The sequence below is a fragment of the Coregonus clupeaformis genome, chromosome 33 (assembly GCF_020615455.1).
Source record: "Coregonus clupeaformis isolate EN_2021a chromosome 33, ASM2061545v1, whole genome shotgun sequence".
Taxonomy (NCBI): Eukaryota; Metazoa; Chordata; class Actinopteri; order Salmoniformes; family Salmonidae; genus Coregonus; species Coregonus clupeaformis.
Window position 1 is genome coordinate 15457787 of NC_059224.1, and position 14965 is coordinate 15472751.

Here is a 14965-nt window from a genome sequence, read left to right on the forward strand (position 1 = left end):
GTAAGAAGCATCTCAAGGTCCTGGAGTGGCCTAGCCAGTCTCCAGACCTGAACCCAATAGAAAATCTTTGGAGGGAGCTGAAAGTCCGTATTGCCCAGCGACAGCCCTGAAACCTGAAGGATCTGGAGAAGGTCTGTATGGAGGAGTGGGCCAAAATCCCTGCTGCAGTATGTGCAAACCTGGTCAAGACCTACAGGAAACGTATGATCTCTGTAATTGCAAACAAAGGTTTCTGTACCAAATATTAAGTTCTGCTTTTCTGATGTATCAAATACTTATGTCATGCAATAAAATGCAAATTAATTACTTAAAAATCATACAATGTGATTTTCTGGACCTCTACATGCTTTGTAAGTAGGAAGACCTGCAAAATCGGCAGTGTATCAAATACTTGTTCTCCCCACTGTATATCATAAGGCCTTTCTTTGAGGGCCTAGTTATACCCTAACAGTGGTGTTAGGAAACTCCTGGTTTACAGGCCACATCAGGCCTGCAAGTCACATTATGCTGGCTTGCAGTGATGTTTAATTCCTATTGGAATCCAGCCAGAGTTAGGATATCCAACAAGTGGATTTTTTTTCACCCTCAACCTGCATTCAAAATGACTGCCAGGGTAGGGAAGTTTGAATACTGAGACTACCTCAATCATCTAAACTGGAACAACCATCTCAGTAACGGGTGAAATAAGTCCAACTACTAACAGATTAGATTTGTTTTAAAAAAATGTATGCTATTTATCTTTGTGTAGCATAACATTAATCAATCAATCAATGTACATGCAAAAACACAGATATTAAAACAATTCTGAAAATCACCCTGCAATAGAGCATGGTGGGAAATATGATATATGGTTCTATGTATAACCCTTCTTGCTTTCCAAAGAACCCTTCTTGCCTTCCAAATAATTATCAAAGAACCCTTTCTTCCAAAAACGGTTCTTATGATGTTAAAGGTTCTAGGTAGAACCCTTTGCCTTACAAAGAACCCTTGTCTTCCAAAAGGGTTCTTCAGATCAAAACGGTTATTGGTAGAACCCTATCCCTCCTCAAAGAAACCCTTTGCAACCCTTTTTTCTAAGAGTGTAGGTGTTGTACAGAAATGGGTAACTGTGCTGTCGTTGGACCATAACTGAGTAGAGTAGTGATGTATAACAGGTAACTCTGTAGCAGGACCGTGGCTAATGCAGGATGCTGGTGTAGAGTAAAGGTTGGTTTGGCTCTAGTCTTGGCAGCACAGACTAAAGATTGGTGTGGCTCTAGTGCAGGCATTGCAGCACATTGTAAGGGTTGGTGTGGCTTCAGTCTAGGCCCGGCAGCGTAGATTCTGGTCTTTGAGGCTATTGAGGGCTTTGTCGCGGTAACCTGCCGGGGAAACACACCTCAGGGACTCCAAAGGGGAGAGGTTGGCCTTGGTCTGGGACATCCAGCGCACCAGGCCGTTGATGTTGCAGTCACATGTCCAGGGATTGTCATGGAGATACACCACCTTCAGGCCTGGTAGGAGGCAGCGCAGAATCACAGTCAGATTAGATGCAGATTAGATGCATAATCCAAATGGATAAGACTTTGTATTACCAAATGTAACTAAAAGGCCCAGTGCAGTCAGAACTGTAATTTTTCTGCATTTTATATACAGGTAACAAAATTATGGACACACTTGAGTAAGTGAGGGATACAAAGTATATTGAAAGCAGGTGCTTCCACACAAGTGTGGTTCCTGAGTTAATTAAGCAATTAACATCCCATCATGTTAGGGTCATGTATAAAAATGCTGGGCAGGCCATTATTCTGGCCATTATTTTGGCTACCATGGCTATGCCCCCATAGGATGACAATTCCCCCATCCACAGGGCATGAGCATGAAAACGATGTAAACCATATGCCATGGCTGAATCAGTCACCAGATCTCAACCCAATTGAACACTGATGGGAGATTGTGGAGCGGCGCCTGAGACCGCATTTTCCACCACCATCAACAAAACACCAAATTATGGAATTTATCTTGGAAGAATGGTGTTGCATCCCTCTAATAGAGTTCCAGACACTTGTACAATCTATGCCAAGGTGCATTGAAGCTGTTCTGGCTCGTGGAGGCCCAACACCCTATTAAGACACTTTATGTTGGTGTTTCCTTTATTTTGGCAGTTGCCTATATATTTCCACACTATGAGGTTGGAATAATACTGTGAAATTGTGAAAATTATCATAATGCCCTTTTAGTGTAAGAGCTGTTTCAGCCTGTTTTGGTGGGATGGAGTTTTGGCCTTCCATGGTGGCATCACGATGCGGTAAATTAGTTAATAGACCAATAAGAAAGAGAGTTCCAAACCTCTCTGCCAATAACAGCTCATTTTCAGTTTTCTCCTCCCCACTGAGACCACTCCCAGACAGTTTTAGCAAAATTCTTGATTGAGAAATTGCCCTTTGCTAAGAAGCTATTTTTGTTTCTTTTTGACCATTTTAATTGAAAACAATCCCAGTAAGGTACTTTATTGTTACCCAGAAATTATTTGATATTGAGAAAAAAAACGGCTGCATTGGACCTTTAACTCTCTATGGTACGCACAAAGTACACATATGACACATCATATATATTTCACAAATATAATAAAAAAGGCTATATAGAATAGTTTGATGAACAGTATCAGTCTCTTACCAGACAGCTGGGTGAACATGTTTCCGTCCACAGTCTTCAGCCTGTTCCCACTGAGGGCCAGCTGGGAAAGCTTGGGTGTGTGTCTGAACAGGTCTTGGGGCAGCCTCTCCAGCTCATTGTTCCTGAGGTAGAGCTCCTGCAGGTTGGACAGGCCCTCCAGAGTGGCTGAGGTCAGCGTGGACATCAGGTTGTTATCCAGCACCAGCATCTCCAGGGAGGCCAGAGGCTTGAAGGTCCCAGCCGGGATGCTCTTCAGGCTGTTGTTGTCCAGGTTGAGGAACAGCAGCTCCGTCAGGCCCACAAAGCCCTTGGTGGAGATTCTCTGGATGCGGTTGAGGGCCAGGTCCAGGACCTTGAGGGCAATCAAGGGCTTGAAGGCGTTGGAAGGGAGGGCAGTCAGAGAGTTGAGAGGCAGGTCCAAGTCTGAGAGGTTCCTCATGCCTGTGAACATGTCTGCTTTGACACTGGAGATCTGGTTCTGGCCCAGCATGAGGAAGCGGAGGTTGAGCAGGTCCTGGAAGCCCTTCAGGGGGAGTTTGTTGATCTGATTCCCATACAGGTTGAGCAGCATCAGCCTCCGGGCTCCGGAAAAGGCCTGGGGGTGTATTGATTTGATGACGTTGCGTTCCAAGTTGATGCTTTCGATCTTGGGGATAGGTTTCAGAACGTTTGGCGGGAGGTCTACCATTCTGTTCTCGCCTGGGACATCGACCACAGAAATAGTATGAGAAAGAAATCACAACAGAAAATGGTAAGACCAGCCTCTTTCTTGTGGTTATGTCAATAAAAGAGCCTATCGATTCCGAGACAAATAGCTGGCACATACTTTAAAAAGTTTATATTTAGTTTCAGGTTATTGGCAAAACACCATCAGGGGCATATTGATCACATTTCAATGAGAGATTCAGTTTCAATCCTTTAGCCTATTTTTAACAAGGCTTGTGGGAAGGTGGTTTTCCCACAATTGCAAACAGTGGACTCACCCATTTTAAGAATCCAGGAATCTGGGGGCAGTTTGGAGGGGAACTTCCTCATCCCCTTCTTATGGCAGTTGACCTCTGACCTTTCAGGGCTGGTTTGCTTGGTGCATTTACAGACATCGGGACAATTCTCTACAGCCTCTGCCACCCAGAGCACCAGCACCGCTAAGCAGGCTACCAGCTGCATGCCTACTGCCCCCACAGGGAAAATAAAGTCTTCAGCACTTGCAGAGTGATTAAGTTTGACGATTTAGTTTGTGTTGGAAGGATGATTAGAAATTCAATTTAAGATAATCCCATTTAAATTAGATGAGAGTATTAAGAATTAACATCTTGCAGGCATGCTCTAAAAAATATCCAAGTGCAGAGTGAACTGCTACACGCCTACAGTTAATGTTAGCTATTAGAGACCGATCAATATTTTCTCAACAGTACATACCTGAACAGTTGGTGCGACTTGTCAGAGTAAAACCTCTTCTTTAAGACGTCTACTTTGTTTTGCCTCTCAAAGCGAGTGTCAGATTTTCTTAAACTGCCTGTTCTGCTGTCGTGTAACTACCTGCTAGTCAGAGTGAATTAGCCCAGACGTCTGCCCACCAGCTACAGCAGCCAGCCTGTAAAACTCCCAGCTCAACACCTCTGCAATGTCACAGTCCCTGGAGAAAGATGGCATCCACAGATTATGGATCCGAGCCACCTCACACAAACGGAGAAGTCTCCGCCAAGTGAACTCCTCTATGCCCCAGTCACTATGTGCCAGTGAGTCTGTGTGCCAGTGTGTTTGTATTTGTGTGCGTGTTTGCATTTGTGTGTGGGCGTGTTTGTGTTTGTGAAGAGTCATGGGCCTAGTGTAAAGTGTGTTTGACTTGGCCGGGGTGCCAAGAGGAATAATATGTGAAATACGCACAGATTGATGTCATGGAGCTTCTGGAGTGTCAAAGACATAGAGAGAGGATGGTGGGTACCTCAGAAGGCATGGCTCCCTGCCACCGTGACAGCCATCTTCATGGAGATTAAACTGAGGTTATGTGACTCGTGAGGAGCCCAGCAGCAGCACACAAACAGAAAATAAGTCACTCTCTCAACTGTAATTCCTTATGAGGGGAGAGAGGAGAGGAGCCATCACCCATGTCACTCTCTGATACACAGGGCCCAGTGCTGAGAGAGAGGGAGGGGGAGAGCAGCGATAGAGCAGGATTTCCCAAAGTCGGTCCTGGTGCATGTTTAGTTTTTTGTCCTAGCACTACACCGCTGATTAAAATAACCAACTCATCATCAAGCTTTGATTATTTGAATCAGCTGTGTAGTACTAGGGCAAAAATCTAAACATGCACCTGGGGGGGCCAGGACCGAGTTGGGAAACCCTGAGAGAGAGAGAGAGAGAGAGAGAGAGAGAGAGAGAGAGAGAGAGAGAGAGAGAGAGAGAGAGAGAGAGAGATATGGACAGGCCAAGCTCCCTCAGTAGTGATGAGGGATTACAGAGACTCTGCTGTCCAATCACCCGTCTCCCCTGGGGCGTCACCCCACAAACGCCACATTTGACCTAACATAAACAACATTCAATTTCTTCATGAAAAACATTTAACAAAGGCATAATCCTAATACACGACACACGTGTTAAGAATAGCTTCAGATTGACACGTCTGCTGAGTGAGACGATTTTATTGTATGATAAAGATGAAGCTCTTTTCAAGCCTGGCCAACAACAACAGAAGCCATCTGTAGCAGCATAATTAATTTGTTCTGACTGAAGGCTCAGATGAGCAGCCACACCACTCAGCTCCTCTTCACTGGAGGAGAGAGAGAAGCCCAGCTAACACACAATAACTTTTACTGCAATATGATGTCATTCACAAACTCTACTCAACTCAATGTGGTGGGCTGGGCTGGGCAATCACTTGGCATGGCTGAAATCAATGCCTGAAGTATCCCAATCACAGCCAATTGTGATCAAATGCTGTTTCTATCAAGTGGCCCAGCTCTGTTTCTAATACATGCTGACAGGAGGAAGATGTTAACAGCCATGTATAAGGTCTTGTAAAGGCGTAGATGTGAGAAGTCTCTATTGAACAAGAAAGCTAGCTGTCTTTACATCCAATTAATGGAGTGGCATTGATTTCTCTCCCATTTCCATGTTGCTCTTATAGTTAGCTCCATATAAAGTATAAAATACTCTGACTGTATTTATTCTGCACTGCACAGCTGTAGGCTCTAATGCACATATAATAATGCCTTCTGTTTGGATAGACCCACACTTCAAACATCTCAGAAAATGATTGTTTTCACTGCTGGTTTCAGCTTGAGGGTTTAACCAACCAGATTTCACAATATCAAAGCAATTCTTAAAACATTCTTCTTTGTCATCTTGCTCATGACTTTGTCGCAGTGCACTAAAGGTTCTGTTCAAGTTTTACTTCATAAAATAAATCACTGTTTGTTCATGGTTTTATTATAGATTGCCCTAAACCCCTTTGTGTCTCGAAGGTAATGCCATCCTTCACACTAGCTCTGAGAGAGCTCTGCTCTCTTACAAACTACAGTGAAAAGCAGTTTGTCACAAAATGCAATACATAATAAAGAACACTCAGCAACATGCTCCAAACCACTCTTCACTGTCAAACGCTTCATTTTATTTCACCCGACATAGCAGTAGGAGTCTGAGAAGTAGAAGTCTAAGAGGCCATTGGACTATTCTCACTATTTGCATGAAATATGCATTGTGCTAAAAGTGAGGTGTGATACATCTGAGTTCATTATTGTTATCGTCTTCCTGTTGATACTTGAAAGCCAAACGTGTTCTCCTATTAAAATATGTGAGATTACTTTCCTAATGACAGCTCTTTAGGTTCTCAGCAGACAGCTGTTGTGTCTAATGATACTCACTTAAGCGTGGCAGCCCTTATCCCTATGTACAACATTTAGATGGCTGAGAGAGTCAACCATTGTCTACTTAACAGAGAAATCAAGTGCTGCTATCACTAATGGATCTTCCTCATTATCCTCCTTACTACTCACATGCTCAAGTTCAGGTTATCTTTCGCTCTGCAATTTGAGTCCCCTGGATCTGATATAGGACCCCTATTGAATACAATTACCATGGCAATGTAACCTTCTGGAGCTCAGGAGTTATTGTGGCCCACTTGCATCACCTGGTGGTTAAGTGTATTATCACTATAGCATTATATTACTACAGTCACTCAGAACCGTCCTATACCCTACTGTTATTAGGGCCAGGCGTTTTGTTTGTTTTTTGTGGGGGGTTTCTTTGACCGGTATTTCCAGTATTATCCACTTGGTTTGCTGCAGGCAGAAAATACTAGGAAAGGCTCTTTAATTGGAACAAGCTGTCTCCAATCAATCATTCAATGCCTGGCAGTGGGTGAGTGTTTGGTGGGGGGATCGATTAAACCAGGGGAGGCATAGCATATTAATCTTAATTGCACAAAGCCTTTTATTTGGCAAGGAATACTATTTGTAGATCAGTGACTCTGCACCTCACTTTGCTCAACCTGATCATCGCCACCATTTTCACATTGGCAGTTTGAAGTGACTCAAATACTATTTTTTTTGCATATCCGATTCAAATCTGTTCTTTTCCCTGCAGGCTGAACAGCCAAAAATCACATTTAATTGGATATTTCAAGTCAGATACAAATCTGATTCCTGGCCATGTGACTTGTGTCTGAATGGTCAAATCTGCCCTCAAGTGGTTTAAGACTTATTTGGCATATCTTGTGCTAGCTACTCTGTTGACAGTTTGACAAGAACACCTGTTAGCTAATTACCTTGTTAATTGTTTACAAACAAACTAGTGAATGTGCTCAGTTCTTTAGGACGTGTTTTAAGGAATGCGCGCATTTTGGGATTGTCAACCTTTTCGAGAGGTGTTGTTGGCGCTTGCAAAAGCCATATCCTCAGCATTTACGTTTTTACATGTATTTCTATAGCAAATGAAAATGGCTACTTTGTTCATAAATAGGCTACATTTGCTTAGATAAAATGCCGATTATTCCCATATAATGTTGATAACAGACAATACGTTAAATATTTATGTTGATAATGTCCTTAAGATAAATATTTAATTTGAAGTCAATCCACATGGTTGGGAATTTATTTTGGACTAATTGGATAATTATATTAGATGATCATGGTATATACGAGTGACAATTAATTCACATGGGGTGTGAGAAGGTGCTTTATCGGCCTCTTGAGGTCGGATAATCGAAATGCAGGGTAAAAAAGAAATAATGATAATTATTTTTAAAGATGCCTGGCCCTACCTATAATTTTCCTCCTGGAGAACTGTATTCTTGGCCTTGACCTTGTTTGGATTAAGCTTCCTGCTGTTAATAGATACATAGCTGGTTGTTTAAGTATTTCTGACCCTGCTCAGTAGCAGAAGGATGTTTGGAGTGAATTTAGAGGACTTGCAGCTTGTGGTCGAATAGAAAGGGATTTTAACTGGATTCTTCTTTATTTTGCTCTCTCTTTCTCTCTTTCTATTGTTTTCTCTCGTCATCATGTGAGCCTATACTAACACAATCTATGCTTTTATAAGAATGGCTTCAGAGAGGCCACTTCCAAACATTGTACTAAGTCAGGAGTAATGGAACACTCAATTGTCAATTATTTCAACAGAGATAGGTGGTCTAGATTAATTTAAACCTGATTTGGGTGACTTGTTACAGACTACAAAGAGACATCAGCAACTAAAGCCTGAAATGTTCATTATTTCAACCCTTTAATATATCATGAATATTCTATTTGCTTTATTTAGTGCTGATAGCGCCACATATCACACCACAGGCCATAGCCGCTGGAAGTACGGGTGCTGAAAGTGCTGCAGCACCCCCTGCTGGTGAGATGGTAAAACTGTAAGAATTAGTGTTGTTGCAATAACAAACTGTTAAACACTTTTTCTTTTGAATTTTTTATATAAATGATCATGGGATTGGGGCAGGGGTAGGGGGGAGAAAAAAACATGGGATATTTATATATGGGGCCCATTCTGCATGGAGAGCTCTCAGCTCTGTTTTGAAAGCGGTGTGCTCATGATATGCTCTTATCTACTCAGTTCATATCTATTCAGTCGTACGCGCTCTGTTGTACAATAGAGTGTTTAGTTGGTTTAAATTTGGTCTCTCTCCCTCTCCCCTCTCTCTTTCCCTTTTCTCTTCTCTCCCAAGTGATGTGTAGCAGTGCTCGCAATTACGTCACTTATATTTTCTATTAGTTTACAATTCTAAACTTGGCGAAAAGGGAATGGGAACCATATCAAATAAGGAACATGGCATTCTCTCGCCCTGGACTCGAAGGCCTGCTCCTGCCATGTCAAACATGTACACTACATGACCAAAAGTATGTGGACGCCTGCTCGTCGAACATCTCATTCCAAAATCATGGGCATTAATATGGAGTTGGTCCCCCCTTTGCTGCTCCACTCCAACTTCACAGTAAACTTCACAGTAAATGACTGTAGGCCTAATTAATCCATGCATTAACAGAAATGAATGTAACCAAATGAAGGGGATAAACAGTATATTTACTACTAGTGACATGTAATGGGGAATTGATTTAAAAAATCAAAGGGCAAACAATTAACACAATAAAACAATTAATGTGCAAGAATTGGCGGGAGACAGGCAGCTCAGCACATTCTGGAGAGAGACATGCAAATATCTTCGCCATACACCCCCCTCCCCTTCTTCTTGTCTCAACATTTCAAATTATACTGAAGATACATTATGTTCACACATATTTTAGATGCATTACTTTTCACTGACAGCTGCATCTGAATAATCAGCAAGGCTTATTGCCACACAGACTGCCCAAATTGTGGGCTTTCCAACCAGGCATAGGCTTATAGGCCTACACACTTGTGATTTGAAACAATCCACAACTTTAAAAGAAGCTAACGATTCTCTGTGGCTAAGTCATGCTCTCTGGTGAAGTATTTTGAATGATTTGATTTATTTCTGTATAGACAGGAGTAATTATATAATTTAGGCACATTTATTTAAATTTACTTTAGGCTGCAGTGACTACTGTTACCGAATCTTATCTTATGCTTAGGCTACTCATCACATTAGGAATTTTATTTTATTCTTAGCCTGCAAATACTTTATTATAAAGGTGATTTTTTTATATATATTCCACAAACATTACAGTAACTCCAGTCCTTTTCATAAAATCATGTTTTACTCTTTATCATCACTAGTGAAGGCTCTGCTGAAAATTGGCAGCAGCCAGGAAAAAAATTAATAAAAGTATTTTATGTAAGGGAAGAACAAACAGTGTCCTGCCTCCCGAGTGGCGCAGTGGTCTAAGGCACTGCATCGCAGTGCTAGCTAGCTGTGCCACTAGAGATCCTGGTTCGAATCCAGGCTCTGTCGTAGCCGGCCGCGACCGGGAGACCCATGGGGCGGCGCACAATTGGCCCAGCGTCGTCCAGGGTAGGGGAGAGAATGGCCGGCAGGGGATGTTGGTAGAGCATGGCGTTTGCAACGCCAGGGTTGTGGGTTCGATTCCCACGGGGGGGGGCCAGTATGAAAAAATATATATATATATATATATATAATGTATGCACTCACTAACTGTAAGTCGCTCTGGATAAGAGCGTCTGCTAAATGACTAAAATGTAAAATGTAAATGTAAGGAGAAAAAAGTTTTATGATTATTTCTCACTTCGAAGTGTTCTTAGAATCAATTAGCCTTGTCAAAATAACATCCTTTCTGTGTTCTAGCGGAAGTTTCTCCCTGCTGTATTCCACAAACCTTGACCTCCATGTTGTGATTCTGAGTAAACACAGCTGAATGCAAAGCAGTGATGCTTTACTTTGATGTTATAAAATACTATTGGGCAACATAATGAGGCTAACCTTTACTGAATATCAAAGTCATTTTTTTAAAAAAGTGAGTAAATCGCTGATGCTATGCGGCACACATTAGATTTGTCTGGGGACTTCCATATATGCACAGGAAACGTGTTGCCTTAGGAACAAATTGACCGTTTACTAGGGGCCTCCCATTCCCTCACTCCTGGTGTTTCACTGATGGCCAGTGGTGTGTACTCATGGATGCCAAGGGAAGCCAGGCTTCACCCAAAAATGGACCAAGAAAAAAATATATAAAATAACGTATTTTTCGTCTCTCTGTAGTTCATAATGTTCTCACCAGAGAAAGCATCAGAGCAATCGAAACAGCGCCCCTTATTCTCAGTATGTGTAGCCCACCTATCTGATGCTGTCTGGTCAAAAAGAGTATGACATTGTTGTCGCCCATAGCATTGAATGCAAGGGAAGCCAGCGAGCATTTGGCCTCCCTTGATACATTTGTTAAATAAAATAATAGCCAAACTGAGTGAGCTCAACTGTGAATGGTCCTGGCGCAATGGTCCTGCCGCAAAAAAAAGTGTAAAGGGAAGCCAGTTTGGATTTGGATTCACACCAATCACATCACATCAAAAGCAGAACAATTATTATTATTTTTATATATGAATTGTTGCGTCGTAATCACCCCTTTCCTAAATTAGCCATGGATGGAGATAGGGATTTGGACTTGTGGTTTTACTTAATTCTCCGTACTGGCCAATGATTATAACAGCTATTCTGATCCAACCATCCAACCAGGGGTACATCATGTAGGCCTTTGCATCTGTAATTAAAAAGTTACTCACACAGTATGTCATCACTATTGTGTTGATTGATTAATTCCAGTCACTAATATTTTATTTTAAAAGGCCTAGGTAGCCTAGCCACCCGAAGTTTGAATATAAACCAAATTTGATCACATTCACATTTTCTTTTAACACAAATAACTGGGCCTATTTTAGGCTTTAAATACATGACGTTATTGTTTTGTTTCCCCTGGCCCAGATAGGATCAGAGCACATAGCCTAGAGAAGCCTATCTGCAGCTGTGGTTGTCAATCAGTAGGCTACAGTTGATCAGACTGAAGCACAGATTAATTGTGCACGAGTTGACAAATCATGAGGCAAATTTGTCAAAACAACAGTACTTTTGCCTCCATTTCATTGATATTGAAAAATAATAAAGATCCTCTCTCCTGCGGGTCCTATCGCCCAATCTCACTGCTCAATGTGTATGTTAAGCTTTTAGCTAAACTATTAACTATGCGTTTGGAGTCGGTTTGACCATCTGTTATTTCCTCTGACCAGACAGGTTTTATAAAAAATAGACATTCTTTCTCAAATATTAGACGACTCTTTAATGTTATGTATAATCATTCTAATCTATTTAGATACTGAGAAGGCTTTTGATAGTGGAGTGGGGCTACCTTTTTCATACTTTAGAGACATTTGGCTTTGGCAAAAAATCTATTGCTTGGCTCAAGTTACTATACACCTCTCCACTTGCATCTGTCTGTTTTTAATGCATTTGCTCTAGTCTCTGGTTAAAAGTTAAATCTGAATAAGAGCTAGCTTTTCCCTTTAAATGCTGCAGCCTTTCAGAGTAGTTCTCAACAAATGTACATACTTGGGGGTGCATGTTACGGACAAACTTGATAACCTTTTAAAGGCTAATTTTACTACTCTCTTTACTACAGTGGAGCAAGATTTTGAACGATGGTCACTACTCCTGCTATCATTAGCTGGTCAAATTAACTCTGTTAAAATGAATACCATTCCTACATTCTCCTACCTATTTTCATTCCCAAATATTTTTTCTGCAAACTTGATGGATTATCTCAGACTTCATTTGGAATAAAACAAGTCCAAGGATCCGCAAGGTGTACCTGCAAAGGCCTAAACCTTTAGGGGGCATGGTCCTACCTAATTTCCAGTTCTATTATTGGGCTGCTAACTTCCATGTAATTCAGTACTGGGTCCGTGCAGATATCCCACATACAGTGCCTTCAGAAAGTATTTTTTTCTCTCACCTATTTGCAAACAACACCCCATAATGACAAAGTGAAAACATGTTTTTAGGAATTTTTGCAAATGTATTGAAAATGAAATACAGAAATATATAATTTACATAAATATTCACACCACTGAGTAAATACTTTGTAGAAGCACCTTTGGCAGCGATTACAGCTGTGAGTCTTGCTGGGTAAGTCTCTAAGAGCTTTCCATACCTAGATTGTGCAACCATTGCCCAATATTCATTTTTATTTTTTATTTTATTTGACCCCTTTTGCTCCCCAATTTCATGATATCCAATTGGTAGTTCGTCTTGTCCCATCGCTGCAACTCCATTACGGACTCGGGAGAGGTGAAGTTCGAGAGCCATGCGTCCTCCGAAACATGACCCTGTCAAGCCGCACTGCTTCTTGACACACTGCTCGCTTAATCTGGAAGCCAGCCGCACCAATGTGTTAGAGGAAACACCGTACAACTGCCGACCGAAGTCAGCATGCATGCGGGCCCAATATTCTTTACAAAATTCTCCAAGCTATCTCAAATTGGTTGTTGATCATTGCTAGAAAACCATTTTTAAGTATTCCCATAGATTTTCAAGTAGGCCTAACCATTGGCCTCATGGTGAAATTCCTGAGGGGTTCCCTTCCTGTCCAGCAACTGAGTTAGGAAGGACGCCTGTATCTTTGTGGTGACTGGGTGTATTGATACACCATCCAAAGTGTATTTTAATAACTTCACCATGCTCAAAGGGATATTCAATGTCTGTTCATCTACCAATATGTGCCCTTCTTTGGAAGGAATTGGAAAACCTCCCTGGTCTTTGTGGTTGAATCTGTATTTGAAATTCACTGCTCGACTGAGGGACCTTACAGATAATTTTATGTGTGGGGTACAGAGATGAGGTAGTCATTCAAAAATCATGTTAAACGCTATTATTGCACACAGAGTGAGTCCATGCAATTTATTATGTGACTTGTTAAGCACATTTTTACTCCTGAACATATTTAGGCTTGCCATAACAAAGGGGTTGAATACAGTGGGGGAAAAAAGTATTTAGTCAGCCACCAATTGTGCAAATTCTCCCACTGAAAAAGATGAGAGGCCTGTAATTTTCATAATAGGTACACGTCAACTATGCCAGACAAATCCAGAAAAATAAATCCAGAAAATCACATTGTAGGATTTTTAATGAATTTATTTGCAAATTATGGTGGAAAATAAGTATTTGTCACCTACAAACAAGCAAGATTTCTGGCTCTCACAGACCTGTAACTTCTTCTTTAAGAGGCTCCTCTGTCCTCCACTCATTACCTGTATTAATGGCACCTGTTTGAACTTGTTATCAGTATAAAAGACACCTGTCCACAACCTCAAACAGTCACACTCCAAACTCCACTATGGCCAAGACCAAAGAGCTGTCAAAGGACACCAGAAACAAAATTGTAGACCTGTACCAGGCTGGGAAGACTGAATCTGCAATAGGTAAGCAGCTTGGTTTGAAGAAATCAACTGTGGGAGCAATTATTAGGAAATGGAAGACATACAAGACCACTGATAATCTCCCTCAATCTGGGGCTCCACGCAAGATCTCACCCAGTGGGGTCAAAATGATCACAAGAACGGTGAGCAAAAATCCCAGAACCACACGGGGGGACCTAGTGAATGACCTGCAGAGAGCTGGGACCAAAGTAACAAAGCCTACCATCAGTAACACACTACGCCGCCAGTGACTCAAATCCTGCAGTGCCAGACGTGTCCCCCTGCTTAGGCCAGTACATGTCCAGGCCCGTCTGAAGTTTGCTAGAGTGCATTTGGATGATCCAGAAGAGGATTGGGAGAATGTCATATGGTCAGATCAAACCAAAATAGAACTTTTTGGTAAAAACTCAACTCGTCGTGTTTGGAGGACAAAGAATGCTGAGTTGCATCCAAAGAACACCATACCTACTGTGAAGCATGGGGGGTGGAAACATCATGCTTTGGGGCTGTTTTTCTGCAAAGGTACCAGGACGACTGATCCGTGTAAAGGAAAGAATGAATGGGGCCATGTATCGTGAGATTTTGAGTGAAAACCTCCTTCCATCAGCAAGGGCATTGAAGATGAAACGTGGCTGGGTCTTTCAGCATGACAATGATCCCAAACACACCCGCCCGGGCAACGAAGGAGTGGCTTCGTAAGAAGCATTTCAAGGTCCTGGAGTGGCCTAGCCAGTCTCCAGATCTCAACCCCATAGAAAATCTTTGGAGGGAGTTGAAAGTCCGTGTTGCCCAGCGACAGCCCCAAAACATCACTGCTCTAGAGGAGATCTGCATGGAGGAATGGGCCAAAATACCAGCAACAGTGTGTGAAAACCTTGTGAAGACTTACAGAAAACGTTTGACCTGTGTCTGTGTATGGGCATATACATTCCTACCTCTAAAAAACATGTTCCCATGTTATATTTGAATG

General features: G+C 41.9%; 1 protein-coding gene across 1 annotated transcript; it reads right to left on the minus strand.

The window, feature by feature from the left end:
- Positions 1-1039: 1039 nt before the first annotated feature.
- Positions 1040-4374, minus strand: LOC121549346 (leucine-rich repeat-containing protein 15). The gene is made up of 4 exons (XM_041861203.1): positions 4075-4374; positions 3639-3824; positions 2656-3354; positions 1040-1493 (listed from the first exon to the last, which is right to left on the minus strand). Exons 2-4 carry the CDS (start codon positions 3820-3822, stop codon positions 1303-1305), a joined length of 1074 nt encoding a protein of 357 aa, XP_041717137.1. The 5' UTR covers positions 3823-3824; positions 4075-4374; the 3' UTR covers positions 1040-1302.
- Between the last annotated feature and the right edge of the window lie 10591 nt (positions 4375-14965).

What these genes read in the sequence shown, in the direction of transcription:
- LOC121549346 (XM_041861203.1), bottom strand. Translation starts at nt 3,822, where the DNA reads ATGCAGCTGGTAGCCTGCTTAGCGGTGCTGGTGCTCTGGGTGGCAGAG. An exon ending in TTCCTGGATTCTTAAAATGG is followed by an intron (nt 3,355 to 3,638) that starts GTGAGTCCACTG and finishes TCGATGTCCCAG; the next exon opens with GCGAGAACAGAATGGTAGAC. An exon ending in CATGTTCACCCAGCTGTCTG is followed by an intron (nt 1,494 to 2,655) that starts GTAAGAGACTGA and finishes GCCTCCTACCAG; the next exon opens with GCCTGAAGGTGGTGTATCTC.